This window comes from Myotis yumanensis, unplaced genomic scaffold, assembly GCF_028538775.1.
Source record: "Myotis yumanensis isolate MYYU_CA2020_CCGP unplaced genomic scaffold, mMyoYum1.0.hap1 SCAF_9, whole genome shotgun sequence".
Classification (NCBI taxonomy): domain Eukaryota; kingdom Metazoa; phylum Chordata; class Mammalia; order Chiroptera; family Vespertilionidae; genus Myotis; species Myotis yumanensis.
Window position 1 is genome coordinate 4,716,993 of NW_027223760.1, and position 14,007 is coordinate 4,730,999.

Here is a 14,007-nt window from a genome sequence, read left to right on the forward strand (position 1 = left end):
TCACGGCTGAGGGGAAGGTGGCTTCCAGCCCACCTCTCCTCTGGAAGGAGGTCGTCAGGATGCAAAACACCTGGGGCCACTCTGGGCCCCGCTGCCACAGTGACCTCAGCCGGCCACGCCCACCCTCTCTGGCCTGCGTGGCGTCTGGGCTGTGTATCCAGCACCCTGCTCCCTAACTGTCCACACCTCACAAGCCAGCACTCCCTCTGAGCCGTGTGCAGAGCTGATACACAGAACGCCGCCCAGTCCACTGTGCTAGTCACACAGTCTGTCTCCCCACAGGCTCGGGGCTGGCCCAGCCCAGCAGCAGACGGAAGGAGCGGAGGGACCTGTCGCGGCCTTTCTTCCCTCACCCTAATTCAGGGTTATCCTCCAGCTGGGAGAGGGGAGGGGACATGAATAAGACAGCAGCAGCCACGTGGGATGAAACTGCCAAACTGAAGTGACACGAGCCAGCCACACGGAGGCCTGTGGCCAACCCATTGTAACCAAGACACTGACTAACGGGGGGCCCACAACACGGGCCCCCAGACACGCACTCTCCTTCATCTTCTTGCAAGAGCGGGGCAAAGGGTATAAACTGTGATTCCCAAACTTGGAGCATGGGAACCCTCTGACATTAACGAGTTTTCTGGCCGACCCTTCACAACAGTAGTTATATTTCCAGGTTTTAAGAAAATCCACGGTGACAAAAGCTACTGTGAATTCAGTAACGGTTTCCCGTGGATCTGTCTGCACTCAATCACCATGGCCTTACCAGGTCCTCAATAAATGAATGTTTGTTGAATGACTGAATGAAAAAAATAGCAGCACACTGTGATATGTACATTATTTTAAAAATTTAAATACAAAACTTTAGAAAGGTGAGTCCAAAAGGTGACTACTCCTGTGTTCACTCTTTTAAACAAACGGGTATTCTTTTGTTACAGGCTAAAACGAGAGCTGTTTTTCCAGTATCACAGCCAGTGGCCACGTGTGGCTACTGAGCACGTGAAATGCGGCCTGTCCCATGGAGAGGGGCTACGATGTGAAACCCAGAGTGGAATTTGAACACTTTCGTATGAACAAAGACGTAACATGTCTCATCAAAAATGTCTGTATTGATTACATGTGGAAATGGTAATATGCCAGGTATATGGGTTAAATAAAATACAGTATTAAAATCAATTTCACCATTTTTACTTTTTTAATATGGCCACCTGGACATTTAAATTTGCACGTGATTCATAGGGTGAGGGAGAAGTAGGTTTACAGTTGTGAGCACATAAAACAGTTTATCTTGTATTATTATTTGTTAACTATTGTATTATTTTCCATATGAACAACTGTGGACCTACTTCTGCCCCACCCTGTATGTGCTGAGCTGGAGGAAACACTTTAATTGACAGGCAAATCATCAAATGAAGGCAATCCGGGTGGCTGTGTGACACACCTCGCGACAAGCTGTGGTCCAGGGTCCAGGTCCATCAGCTGGAACCTCAGACAGATCCCTGCCTGGCACCCTTGCCCCGGGGCCTGCAGAGCTATGCCAGCCAACCCCAAACTCTGCCCCTCTAGGTTGTGGCTCGGGTTCAGGAAGCACCCTTCAGGGAGCTTCTGCTGCGGGCCCCGGGCGCCGAGCGAGGCATACTCACACGTGCGCCCTCACTCAGTGCTCACCACCCTGCGCGGAGCGTGGCAGCTCGTTTATGAATAGGGGACCAGCGGTGCCACACGTGAGCACTTCCTAGAGGCTGGTGCTGGTCTAAAAGCTTCACATGCCTAAACTTCCTTCACTCTTCCGCCTATCCAGTGGTCGGCAAACTGCGGCTCGCGAGCCACATGAGGCTCTTTGGCCCCTTGAGTGTGGGCCACGAAGTTTCAATCGCACTGTATGTGAGCGTCTGCACGTGGTATTTTGTGGAAGAGCCACACTCAAGGGGCCACAGTTTGCCAACCACTGGCCTATACCATGATGTGAGTGCTTGTTAACCTCATTTTAGCAACAAGAAAGGGAAGACACAGAGAGGTTAAGGAACTCACCCAAAGTCACACAGCTACCAAGTGTTAGGTCTGGGGTTCAAATCGAGTCAGCCTAGCACCAGAGCTGAAACTGTAGCCTGTGCAGGCTCTGACAGAGAAGGGATGATGCCCAGGCTCCGTTCCACCACAGCACCCAACGTGGAACAGTCTAGAACAGTGATGGCGAACCTATGAACTCATTTTTTTGGCTGATTTTTCTTTGTTAAATGGCATTTAAATATATAAAATAAATATCAAAAATATAAGTCTTTGTTTTACTATGGTTGCAAATATAAAAAAATTTCCATATGTGACACGGCACCAGAGTTAAGTTAGGGTTTTTCAAAATGCTGGCACGCCGAGCTCAAAAGGTTCGCCTTCACTGGTCTAGAAGCAATAACCAAGCAGAGGGGGCTCTGGAGTGACCAAAGACATCAAACCTTCACTGCTTCTTACCCAAGGCTTTGGGGCCTTCCTTTAGAGATGATTTAACACAACAAAATCCTCATGGGTCCCTCCCAGGAAGAGACCAGGAGGAGGAGGGGCTGGGAGCGCCCACCAGGAGCAGACGGAGCCCGGGTTCCGCCACACAGACACGCACACACCAGAGGCTGTGACTGGCTCCAGTCCCACTCCAGAGCTTGGGCTCCGGGTCTGCAAGCATCGAAACATCGAATTAAATGCAAAAGAGAAACTGCTGTGGGCAGGCACACCAGCGGTGGCAAGGAGGGGTGCGGACTGAAAAGAAATAAAAAAACAAAAAAATACACACTGTCACCAGGCACAGAGCAGCAGGGGCCTCTCCTGGGACCATGGGGTGTGGGGTTGGCCGCCGCGGGCCCCGACATGGCGCCTACCTCCAGCAAAAAGAAACGTACGCCAGAGAAAAATCTAAGAGATTAAAACTGTATTACACATAATAAGAAAAAGAGGGAACAACAAAAACCAAAATGAATAAAGAATATAAACAGAATTAAACAAAATACAAAGGACCAAAACAACAATGAAAATCACTTTGTCCTTTTTTTAACCAATCAGGTGGCAGCAGGGGTCCGGGGAATGGGGACCGCTGCTCCTGGGACTGGGAGGGTAGTGTGGCCCTAAAAACGTGCGCACACGGAAGTCTCACTCTTTCCTTCTTCTTCGGAATCTGTCCAGAGGAAGTAACCGGACAAGTGAACGAAGATCTCCGTCCAGGGAGATGTATAATGAACTTACACCCGTACACTGGGCTCCACGCAGCCGTGCACATGACGAGCATTCACGGGGTGCCTGCTCTGAGCGCCTTACATGCACAACCCCTCACACCTGAGCACACCCTGCAGGTAGGTTTCGCATTACCCTCCATCTCACAAGAGGAAACTGAGGTGCAAGAGATCTCATCTCTCCGCACCGGGCTTCTTCAAGTACCAGCTCCTTGAGGTACCCAGGCAGCGCGTGCCAGAGCCAGGCTGAGCGCGGGAGCCAGACCCAGAACCCTCGGTGATTGGCTTGCACCCCTGGACCGTGGGGCCAAGGCCAGGGAGCCAAGACCGAGCTAGTTCATTTGCTCCCTGCAGGGTCACGGTAATCTGCACAGATGCAACCCGAATGCTGCTAGAAGAAGACCCGCCCGAGCGGGTGTGCACGCCTGCAAGTGTGCTGGCGCGTCTCGCCCAAGTTCCCACCGCCAGTCAGCGGCACAACAGACGGGGAACCCCGGAACCCTGACTCCCCGTCAGGGAGCTGCCAGAGGGGAGGACGGACCTGGGGCCTTTTGTGAACCTGTGACTCTGGCCGAGTGTTTCCCACAAACCCACCCCCCTTTGCTGTGAAACGCCCATAGCCTCACATCGATCCCAGAGTAGCTGACGGCAGGTATTCGTAGGCTGGGAAACAGGCGGGAAGGGAGCAGGTCAGACAGTCAAAGTAGGTACGCCTGGGGGGAGATGGGCCACACACATTTCTTCTACTTCCTACACATTTGAATTTGTTACAACAAAAAGTTATTCTTGTCGTTTGAACATATATTACACTTTAACCATGTTTAAATATTATCAAGTGTTTCTTGACCAAGCACCTACTATGCAGCCTATCCACATCCGGGCTGCCCACATAGGGGAGAGGCAGCTCCGAGAGCCACCATCCAGCTGGGGACTCAAGACATCAGAAGACAGCCCTCGCCCGTTTGGCTCAGTGGATAGAGCGTCGACCTGCAGACCGAAGGGTCCCAGGTTTGATTCCAATCAAGAGCACATGCCCAGGTTGCGGGCTCGATCCCCAGTAGTGGTGTGCAGGAGGCATCCGATCAATGATTGATCCTGTCTCATCACTGATGTTTCTATCTCTCTCTCCCTCTCCCTTCCTCTCTGAAATAAATAAAAATTTTATTTTTTTTTTTAAAAAGACATCAGAAGATAGACACAGCAGGAAAGAACTACATCGCCCTTAGATTATAGTCTAAACGTTTCCAAAAGTTAAATTCAGGTCAAAAGCATCCCTGAGAGGCACCCCAGCAGGGCTGACGAGAGTCCAGCACGGCCCCCCAAAAGCTCACTGGTCCTTCCCTGAAGGGCAAAGGTGAGACAGGAGCTGGAAAACCAGGTGACGCCCTGGTGGTGACGCCTGGTCCTGCCGCTGTGTGTGGCCTGGGGGAGCTGCCCCTGTCTAAGTCCTAGGCTGTCTCATTTCAAATGGGGGTGATACTTGCACACCTCACAAGAGCCTCTGGGAAAAGAAAGTGAGGGCAGTGCTGCAAAGGCCTCATGACACCCTCCAGCAGGGAGGCAGGCAGGCAGAAGAGTGCTAATTGGTGCAGTCCTGCACAGAGCAGTGTCTCCATCCTCCAAGCAGGTGTCCCAGGCCCGTCCCTTCCCCACATCCACAGCCTCGTGCTCAGCCCCACGTTCCAGCGGCCGGCCCCACGCCCCTGGCCTGCGCTGTGGAAGGCAGCAAGGGTCAGGAGGAATGCAATCTGGTTAAACTGATTTCGGGTGACTGCATATTACAACGAGAATGAGGACAAGCAGAGGGTCCAGGCAGGCGGGTGTTGAGGAGACACTAAACAGCGACACCCAACTCTCAGGGCGCTGCCTGCCTCTCCAGGCCTCGGCTCACCCCGCTAGCCCCGCTTTCTGGACGGGCATCTTCGTTTCTTCCCTCCTGTGGTTCTGAGGGCTCACAGGGCAAAAGCACCGTGTGGACCTGAGGAGCCCACTCATCCGCTTCTAACTCCCCGCCCCTCCCACCCTCGGGTCCCCCTGGCCCGGCACCTGGGGCCGAGACTGCGTGCTCTCCAGTGCACCTTCCTGCGACAGCCCGCCTCCTGCAGGATTAAGTGCCATCTCAAATGGCCTCCTGAAACATGGCAAGGTGTCAATGGATAAGACAGGATAAAGCATTAAGACCGCTGAACCAGGGTTCTCCTGCCGTCCCCGTGGACTTAATGCCCCAGCCTGCTGCTTCTTGAACACCACGCTATGCTTTCACCTCCCCTGCATGGGGAGGGGTCCCCATGGGACTGAATGGGGAGGGGTCCGCCTGGCTGCTTGAGGTCAGGCTGGGACGGGTCTTTCCATCCCTCTCCTGTAACCTTAAGGAAAGGGATCTTCCCCAGTATCTAACTTTTGCCCTAATTTTTTAAAAATCTGGGTTTATTCCTGCCACTCCCAATCCCCTGTCTGGTACCTCGTGCAGGCTGATCCATTCACCTCTGGGATCCAGGGAGCGGCCGGAGCCCCTCCTTCCTTCCCCTGCCTTCCTGCCTTCCACGGAGCTAGGTGCAACTGGGCCACGCAGTCGGAGCTAAATAAATGTATCTGGAACAAGTGTGGCTCTCCCTGGCCACTAACCCCGCTCGGATATCCTCTTTTTCAGAATTCCTGGAACTCTTTTGTGCAAAGTCCTACATAAGCAACCAGCCTCCCACCAGGCACTCATTCCCTAAACCAGCTAATTACTGGGATGGCCCAGGAAAGTTCCAAACGCAGATGCACCCAGACGCCTTGGAGGGAGCCCCAGAAATCTGCACTTTAGCAAGTCCCCTGGGTGAGCATCTTCACCAGGTTGGGGGGGCTGCCCAATTACCTCAGGAGACAGCTTCCCTGTCTCCAAAATGGATACAATTCTCTCTGCATCATAGGGCTGCTGCCAGGATCTAGCCACAGGACACACACAGACGGAACCAACTCTAAAGCCCCAGGCAGGCCAGCCAGGAAGAGTGTGGCTGCTGAGCCTCACTGAGCCCCCACCCCAACACATCCGCCCCCAGCTCAGCCCCCTCTGCCCCCCGCCACATCCTAGACTTGAACCAACAGGAAAACCTTATTTAGAATGTTACCAAGCCCCCAGCCTACAGAAGAAAGTGCCTGAAAGACAAAGGTGAGGGTGAGAACAAGCCAGCCTGCCTCTGGAATGCCCAAAGGAACTCTGCTTTAAAATAGGCCCTAGCTGGCCTGAACCGGGTTTGGCTCAGTGGCTAGAGCTCAGTCTGGGGATTGAAGGGTCCCGAGTTCGATTCCAGTCAAGAGCACATGCCTGGGTTGCGGGTTCTATCCCCAATCGGGGGCATGCAGGAGGCAGCCAATCAATGAATGAATCTCTCTCATCATTGATGTTTCTATCTCTCTCTCCCTCTCCCTTCCTCTCTGAAGTCAATAAAAATATATTTAAATAAATAAAAATAAATAAATAAAAAAGACCCTAGGGGAGCCCGGCAGGAGTGGCTCAGTGGTTTAGCATCGCCGTATGAACCAGGTCACGGTTCAATTTCCAGTCAGGGCACATGCCTGGGTTGTGGGCTCTATCCCCAGTGTGGGCTGTGCAGGAGGCAGCCGATCAATGATTCTCATCATTGAGGTTTCTATCTCTCTTTCCCAAATCAATAAAAATAAAAAATAAAGAACAAAGACCCTAGGGGAAAATAAGGAGGACAGGAACAGTCACCCAGTTGACAAAGCCCAGTCCCTGCACACAGTGGCCATGTGGCACACCCATGGCCAAGGTCCACTGCCAGGCCCTCCCTGGGACCTTCGGAGCCCAAGGCTGCTTGCTCTCCCCGCTGGCAGACCTGGGGGAAGAGGGCACATCTCGGGGACAACTCTGCCTTTGCAGGCCACCTGCTGGGACCCCAAGGGCGGCTTCTCCCAACAGCTCATCTGGCTCCTCCTCACTTGGCCCAGCTTCCTGCATTCCAGGTGCCCAGGCTGTCCGCCCTCTGACCTGAGGCCCCGTTCCTCTGCAGCCTTCTCTCTAAGGCAGGAGACCCATGCCAGTCCCTGGAGCTCCTTTCCCTGTAGGATCCAGCCTGTGGCCCTGCCTGAGGCTCAGCCTGATCCCGGATGATCAGCTTGGAGCCCTCCCTTCTCTGAGTCTCAGTTTCCCCACAGGGAGGTGAGAGCAGCTCAGAGGGTCAGCACAGGGTGAGCCTTCCATCCCAGTCCCAGCTCCTGGCTCTACTCCCTTCATTCCTTAGGACCCCCGAGCGGACACGTTTTCTCTTTTTTTGGCCTTTGGTGGGGAATGGAACTTTTCAAAAACAGTCTGTCTCCCCTCAAATCCTGTCCTAAAACCCCACAAAGCTGCATGTTCCTCAGCTCCCCCCTGCCCTAACCACGGGTCAGAGAGGGTCAGAGGTGACTGAGAGGAGCAGAGCCAGGACAGGCGGGCAAGGTGCCACTGCACTTCCTCAGTCCCAGAGGCATCCTGACGGCATCTTCCAGGTCACCTTCAGAGCTGGAACAGACACACTCCACTGATATTATCCGAGTGAGGCGGAGACTTATTATACACCAGGAAAATGCCGTTCCTTCCCACGAAGAGGCTCATCCCTAGCAAACACAGGACCTGCCTCCCAGGCCAGGAGTGTGTTTATGTAACAGCAGGAACCCAGGTCAGCTGGGCCCTGGCTCGGGGGCTCAGTCAGGTTCGGAGTGAGCAGGGAACCGCCGGGAAGCTGTTCCCCTCCCTCCGCCAAAAAAGAAGGTGGGGACACTGCTTTGCAGGATAGCAGCAATATGGTTTGGCAGATGGAGTGAGGAAGGATATAGGGCAGAAATTGGAGGAGTTTTCTGGGTTTTTTTGATGCCTGCCTACAGCAGGAAAGCTGGGGAGATAGAAGTGGGAAAGCAGCGGTGAGGTGGGTAATAAAAACGGGTTCCAGGAAAGAGTTTGGAAAAAAAAAGGGGGGAGAAAGAAAGAGGTGGGAGGCCTTGCCAAGAAAGAACAGGGAAGCAGGGATCAGGAGAGCTGAGAACGGATGTGTGAGGAGCAGCTGGGCCTGGTGACAATGAGACATCAGGTCCCAGGATTCACAGGGGTAATACCAAGCTCCCAGGCTAAGCAGGAACATGGGGTACTTCCAAACCACAGTGGGGAAGTTGGTCACGGGGGAGCGCTCTAAGACGGGAATCTGCCTGTTGTGAAGAATTTACGACTGGGTGAAAACCCAAGTGCGTAAGGCAATCGAGGCCTTCGCATCACCGATGATGCGGGCCAGAGACTTCCTGAGCTGGGGGGTGGGGGTTAATCGCTGACAAAGGAAGCGGAGTTAGCTGTGGAAGCCCAGATTCCTGCCTCTCCCTGCCTGTCCCGGCTCTGGGAAAGGCTCTGTGACAGATGTCTCCCCTCACCCCTTCTGTGGCTGTCCCTCCAAGTCTCTTCACCAAAAGGGATGGGGGTGGGAGCTGACTTCTCTTACTTCCTCCAAAGGACACTGAAGCTGCAGGGAATGGCTGCTCTCCCTGCCCCACCTCCTTCAGCTCCAGGAGGAAAAACTGGTCATCGCGCCTCTCTTTGGGGCCCCGGGATCACACAATGCACCTCCAGGTCCCCAGCCACAGCACTGATTCAGGCCATTTACTCGGATCCATGCTAATGAGTTTTTTTTCTGTCACCTAATTAGTTCACAATGAACTCAGCCTTGAGAGAAAAGAGGCTAGAGAGTGCTGGGGAACGGACAGAAAGCAGTCAGACTGGGATGTCACCCCAAAGGGCAGGACCCCAGCTCTAATGGGCCCTTTACTGCCAAAAGACCCCATGCTCCTTCCCCAGCTACCGGGAGCTCTGGGAGCAGAAAGGGGGTGTTCAGATGAGGAGCCCCCGGGGCTTCACACAAAGAGGTGAAAATGGGAGTGTGCCCCAACTGCAAGGCTCAAGTCGTGGCCAGGCCCCTGTGCACAATTCCATGTCATCAGCAAAAGGCCTTGAAGGCCCAACCCACCACCTGCTGGTGGGCGTTCCCCTTGGAATGGAACCTGAGGAGGAAGCAGATGCCCCAGGGTGAGGCCATCTGCCCACTGGGCACTCAAAGGTCACCATGCCACAGGAGGGCCTGCGGGTGGAGCCAGCCCCCAGGACACCAGGGGTCCAGGGGCATCTACCAGCAGCTTACACCATCTCTCCTGCCCCTGGGAAAGGAGTGCTGGGCAGTGTGTGTGGGGGGGGGGGGGGGGGGGTTGGGAAGGGGGCAGTCCCTGACACCCGGCGACGTGTCCCTGGAAGTTGGTCAGTGACCCACAAGAGGCTCCCTGGAAAGCAGCAGTGGGTCCGGCGCGCGCGGGACCCAGCGAAGGCGCGGATGGACAGGCCAGCGCCTCCCACACGGTCGAAGCGCCCAAGCCCGAGTCAGGCCCGGCCCACCGGGCCTTGGCAGCTTGCGGGATGTGCGTCGGGAGAGGGCGCGCCGCAGCGAGCGCCACCCTCCCCGGCCTGCGGGCACTGGGCCCGGGAAGGCTGACACCCACTAACGGAGGCTCCGATCCCCGGCCCCGCCGCCGCCGCGGGGCAGAGCCTGGACAGCTAAGCCGCCTCTCAGGCAGCGGCCCCACCTCCCCGGCCGCCGAGGCCCTCCGCTGCGCCCACCCTCCCGGGACATGCCTGACCAGATCGGGCACGGACCACCCCCCCCTCCCGGAACCGCTACGGCTCCGAGCGCCCCCGCCCCCGAAGAGACACTATCCTCGCGCCCTGGAGCACTAAAAGCCGAAAATGTACACCCTGGCCCGGGACCGGCCCCCAGCCCCAGTGTCCCCAGGCGAGATATGGCGAAGCCTGGACGCCGGCACTGCAGCGCCGGCATTCAACACACCGCGTGGCCCGGACCTGAGGCGCGCGAGGATCCCCGACGGGGAGAGCATGGCCAGGCCGGACCCGCAGGGCCCGGAGGGGCCACCGCGCCCAGCTCCGCTCACCCTCGATGGAGATGACGTGCTCCCGGATCTGGTTCTGCAGTGCCAAGTCCTCCATGCGTTCGATCAGATCGTAGATGGCGTAGATATTGGGATGCACGGACTCGAAGCGCTGGATCTCGGCCCGGATGGCCGCCGAGTTGGAGAGCGCGAACTGCTGGGGGGGGCCGCCGGCCAGCTGCTGCGAGGGGCCGCCGCCGCCCCCGGACCCCGGACCCGCGCCACCGAACTGCCCGCCGCCCCCCGCGCCTCCGCCGCCGCCGCCACCGCCTCCCGGTGCCGCCAGGCTGGGCTGCTGCTGCGGGCTCTGCCCCCCGCCCGCCTGGAAGTTCATGGCTCCGGAGCCGCGGGGCCCGAGGCGGGCCCGGCCGAGGCCGGGGCGGCGCGGCGGCGGCGGGCGGGCGCGCGGGGCTGGCGGGGCTGGGACTGCGGAGCCGGCGGCACGAGACTAGTGCATGGGGCCGGGGGCCGGGGGCCTTGGCCGGGAGGCGCCGCCGCGCACGCTGTGGCCGCTGCCGGGCGCTTCCCGCCGCCGCGATCCCGCTGCCTCTGAGCAGCCTCCAGCGGCAACAACAACGGCACCGGGAGCGCGCGGCCCGGGCCCTCCCCCCGCGTCATGCGCACGCACTGCCACCCCCGCCGGCTCCTGCACAAGCAACCCGAGCCCCCTCCCCGCCGCCGCCGCCCCCGCCCCTCCAGCGCGCGAGCCCAGCGCCCCCGCCCCTCGCTCGCAGGCTTTGCAGCCTCCACCCCCGAGCCTCGCGCTCCAGCCGGGCGCTCCGGCCCCTCCCACCACGCCTTAGCCCTTCCGCCTCCTCTGCAGCCCACACCCACACCCGCGGCGGGGACCACCACGCCAAGGGACTGTGGCCTGGGCCTCCTCGGGCCGGCGGTCACTTTCGCCTTCCTGCGCTGGTTTGGGCGGGGTGTCCTATCTCTGGGCAATGCCCGAACAGTGCCCTGCGCCTGAGGGTGCTGATGAACACGGTAGATTGTGGAAGAGGGCCGCCAGCCCAGGCCCAGCTGCGCCTCCCTGACATCGTCCTGCCTTCAATGCGGCACAGGCTCCCCTGTCCCTGGCCTGAGGTCATTCCTAGAGACTACCCCTCCCTCGGGGTTCTCTCTCTCTCTCTCCCTCCCCTGGACTCCCCGCTGCCAGCTGCCGCACAGAGGCTGAAATCCTATTTCCAGTTCTGAGAGCTCTATTGGCGGGGCCCTTGGAAATGATACTTTGAACAATAACTCCCCACTCCTATCTTCCCTCTTCTCCTTAAAGACCCCTCTGCGGAACCCCACAGGTACTTAGAAAGAAGAGGGAGGGCTTGCCCTCAGGGGTGGGAGGGGGGAGGAGACATGTAATACTTCAAACAATAAAAAGAAGAAGAAGCCCTAGCTTCTTTTTAAAAAAGGAAGAGGGAGGAATCAAATATATGTCCTCTTCCCCAACTCACCCCATTCAAGAGACAACAGAGCCCACATGACTGTCTTAATGTTTCTTGTTTTAACCCCTTTGTCCATCCTGCGTTCATGTCCACTCCTCCAGGGCCAGGGAGCTCCGTTCACTGTCCCAGTCCTCTGCATTCCCATTGCCACAGCTGTCTGCAGCTCTGCTAGCCACCCCTCTCACCAACCTTTCTTAGAACCCACAGGGGTGGCATGTCCAAGACACTGGCCCAGCCAATCAGCACAGGGCTGCCTCTCCACCCCCCGCCCCCATGCCCCCATGTCTTCTAGCACAGTTGAGATGTGTCATCCTTTTTATTTATTTTTTTTTAATATATTTTTATTGATTTCAGAGAGGAAGGGAGAGGGAGAGAGAGAAACAACAATGATGAGAGAGAATCACTGATCGGCTGCCTCCTGCAGGACCCCTACTGGGGATTGAGCCCGAAACCCAGGCAAGCACCCTTGATCAGAATGGAACCTGGGACCCTTCAGTCCGCAGGCCAACCGACGCTCTATCCACAGAGCCAAACCAGCCAGGGACTATTTATTTTTTTAATTTATCTTTATTGTTGAAAGAAATTTCATCCTTTTTAAAAAAATCTTTATTGTTGAAAGTATTACATATGTCCCCCTTTTCGCCCCCCCATTGACCTCTTCTAGCCCCCACCCACCCCCACTCCCCGCCCCAGGCCCTCACCACCCTATTGTCTATATGTATACAAGTTCTTTGGTTGATCTCTTCCCACCCACCCACCCTCCCTCACCTTCCCTCTGAAATTCCAAAGTATGTTCTATGCTTCTATGTCTCTGGATCTATTTTGTTCATCAGTTTATTTTGTTCATGAGTAAGATATGTGATACTTGTCTTTCTCTGACTGGATTATTTCACTTAGCATAATGCTCTCTAGGTGCCTCAGTGCTGTCTCAAAGGTTAAGAGTTCTTTCTTTTTTACTGCTGCATAGTATTCCATGGTGTAGATGTACCACAGCTTTTTTTATCCACTTATCTACTGATGGGCACTTGGGCTGTTTCCAGATCTTAGCTATGGTAAATTAAGCTGCTTGTGAACATAGGGATGCACACATCCTTTCTGATGGGTGTTTCGAGTTTCTTAGAATATATCCTTAGAAGTGGGATCACTGGGTCAAATGGCAGCTCCAAATTTAATTTTTTGAGGAAACTCCACACTGTTTTCCATAATGGCTGCACCAGTCTGTCATCCTTTTTCAACACACTTCCACTTCCCAGGCCAAGACCAGCATAAAGTTGTCTCCCACATGGCTATCCACACAACTCTGCCCCAGTACCAACCAAGTCACCATTCCTAAGTTTCCTGAACTTTCCAAAGAATGAGATGCAAGCTAATCAACACTGGAGGTTTCCCCACCCGCCACCTCCCACCTCCCGAGAGATGTGGATCCATCTACCTGTTTGACATTCAGGATATCATACACTCTCTGGGCTTCATCTGCAAAATATAGTGGTTGAACAGAACACCTAGCTCTGATGTTCTGTAATTCTAAAAGCATCTGTTTTAGATGCTTAATTAGAATCCACAGCAAGAAGTTGCTACCAGTACCTCCCAGGAGAGATGCTGAGGCTATAGAACTTCTGAAATGTGTTGCCCAGCAGCTAGCACACATTTACTCTTGCACTGGTGTGCTGTCTACATGTGTGTCCCCTAGTAGCATATGAACCCCATGAGGGCAGGGACAGCATCTTACATGTCTGGCATATAGTATATATTTAATACATGTTTGTAGAACAAATGGATGAATGGGAGCAAAGGACCTAGAGATAAATTAGTTCTATATGTTATAAATCTAAAGTAACATTCTTGGCCCTGGCCAAGTAGCTCAGTTGGAGCATCGTCCCAATATGCAACGTTGCGGGACCCACCCACATGCGGGGTTGGGTGGACTGGTTCTGGTGTCCTAAGGGCAGTTACAAGAATCAACCAATGGATTAATAAAGTGGAACAACAAATTGATGTTGCTCCCTTCTCTCTCTCTCAAATCAATCAATAAAAATGTTTTTAAAATATATTTTTATTGATTTCAGAGAGGAAGGTACAGAGAGATAGAAACATAGAAACATCAATGATGAGAGAGAATCGTTGACCAGCTGCCTCCTGCACACTCCCTAGTGGGGATGCTGCTGTGACCTCCTGGTTCCTAGGTCTATGCTCAACCACTGAGCCATACTGGCCGGGCAATAAAAATGTTTTTTTAAAATATATTTTATTGATTATTTTTACAGAGAGGAAGGGAGAAGTATAGAGAGTTAGAAACATCAATGAGAGAGAAACATCGATCAGCTGCCTCCTGCACACTCCTTACTGGGTATGTGCCCGCAACCAAGGTACATGGCCTTGACTGGAATCGAACCTGGGAC

The 14,007-nt window shown here is 55.0% G+C and overlaps 1 protein-coding gene across 5 annotated transcripts in view; it reads right to left on the minus strand.

Annotated features, from left to right (window-relative positions):
* Nucleotides 1-10,516, minus strand: part of AGAP3 (ArfGAP with GTPase domain, ankyrin repeat and PH domain 3) — a 56,269-nt gene extending 45,753 nt beyond the window's left edge. For 3 of the 5 annotated variants that reach the window (XM_070423653.1, XM_070423652.1, XM_070423650.1), the window contains exon 1: nucleotides 10,170-10,515. In XM_070423653.1, coding sequence (XP_070279754.1) covers nucleotides 10,170-10,500 — 331 coding nt within the window. In that variant the 5' untranslated portion in view covers nucleotides 10,501-10,515. Of the gene's footprint in view, nucleotides 1-10,169 lie in introns of all 5 variants that reach the window. The other 2 variants (XM_070423656.1, XM_070423655.1) reach the window with 1 other exon arrangement.
* Nucleotides 10,517-14,007: the final 3,491 nt, after the last annotated feature.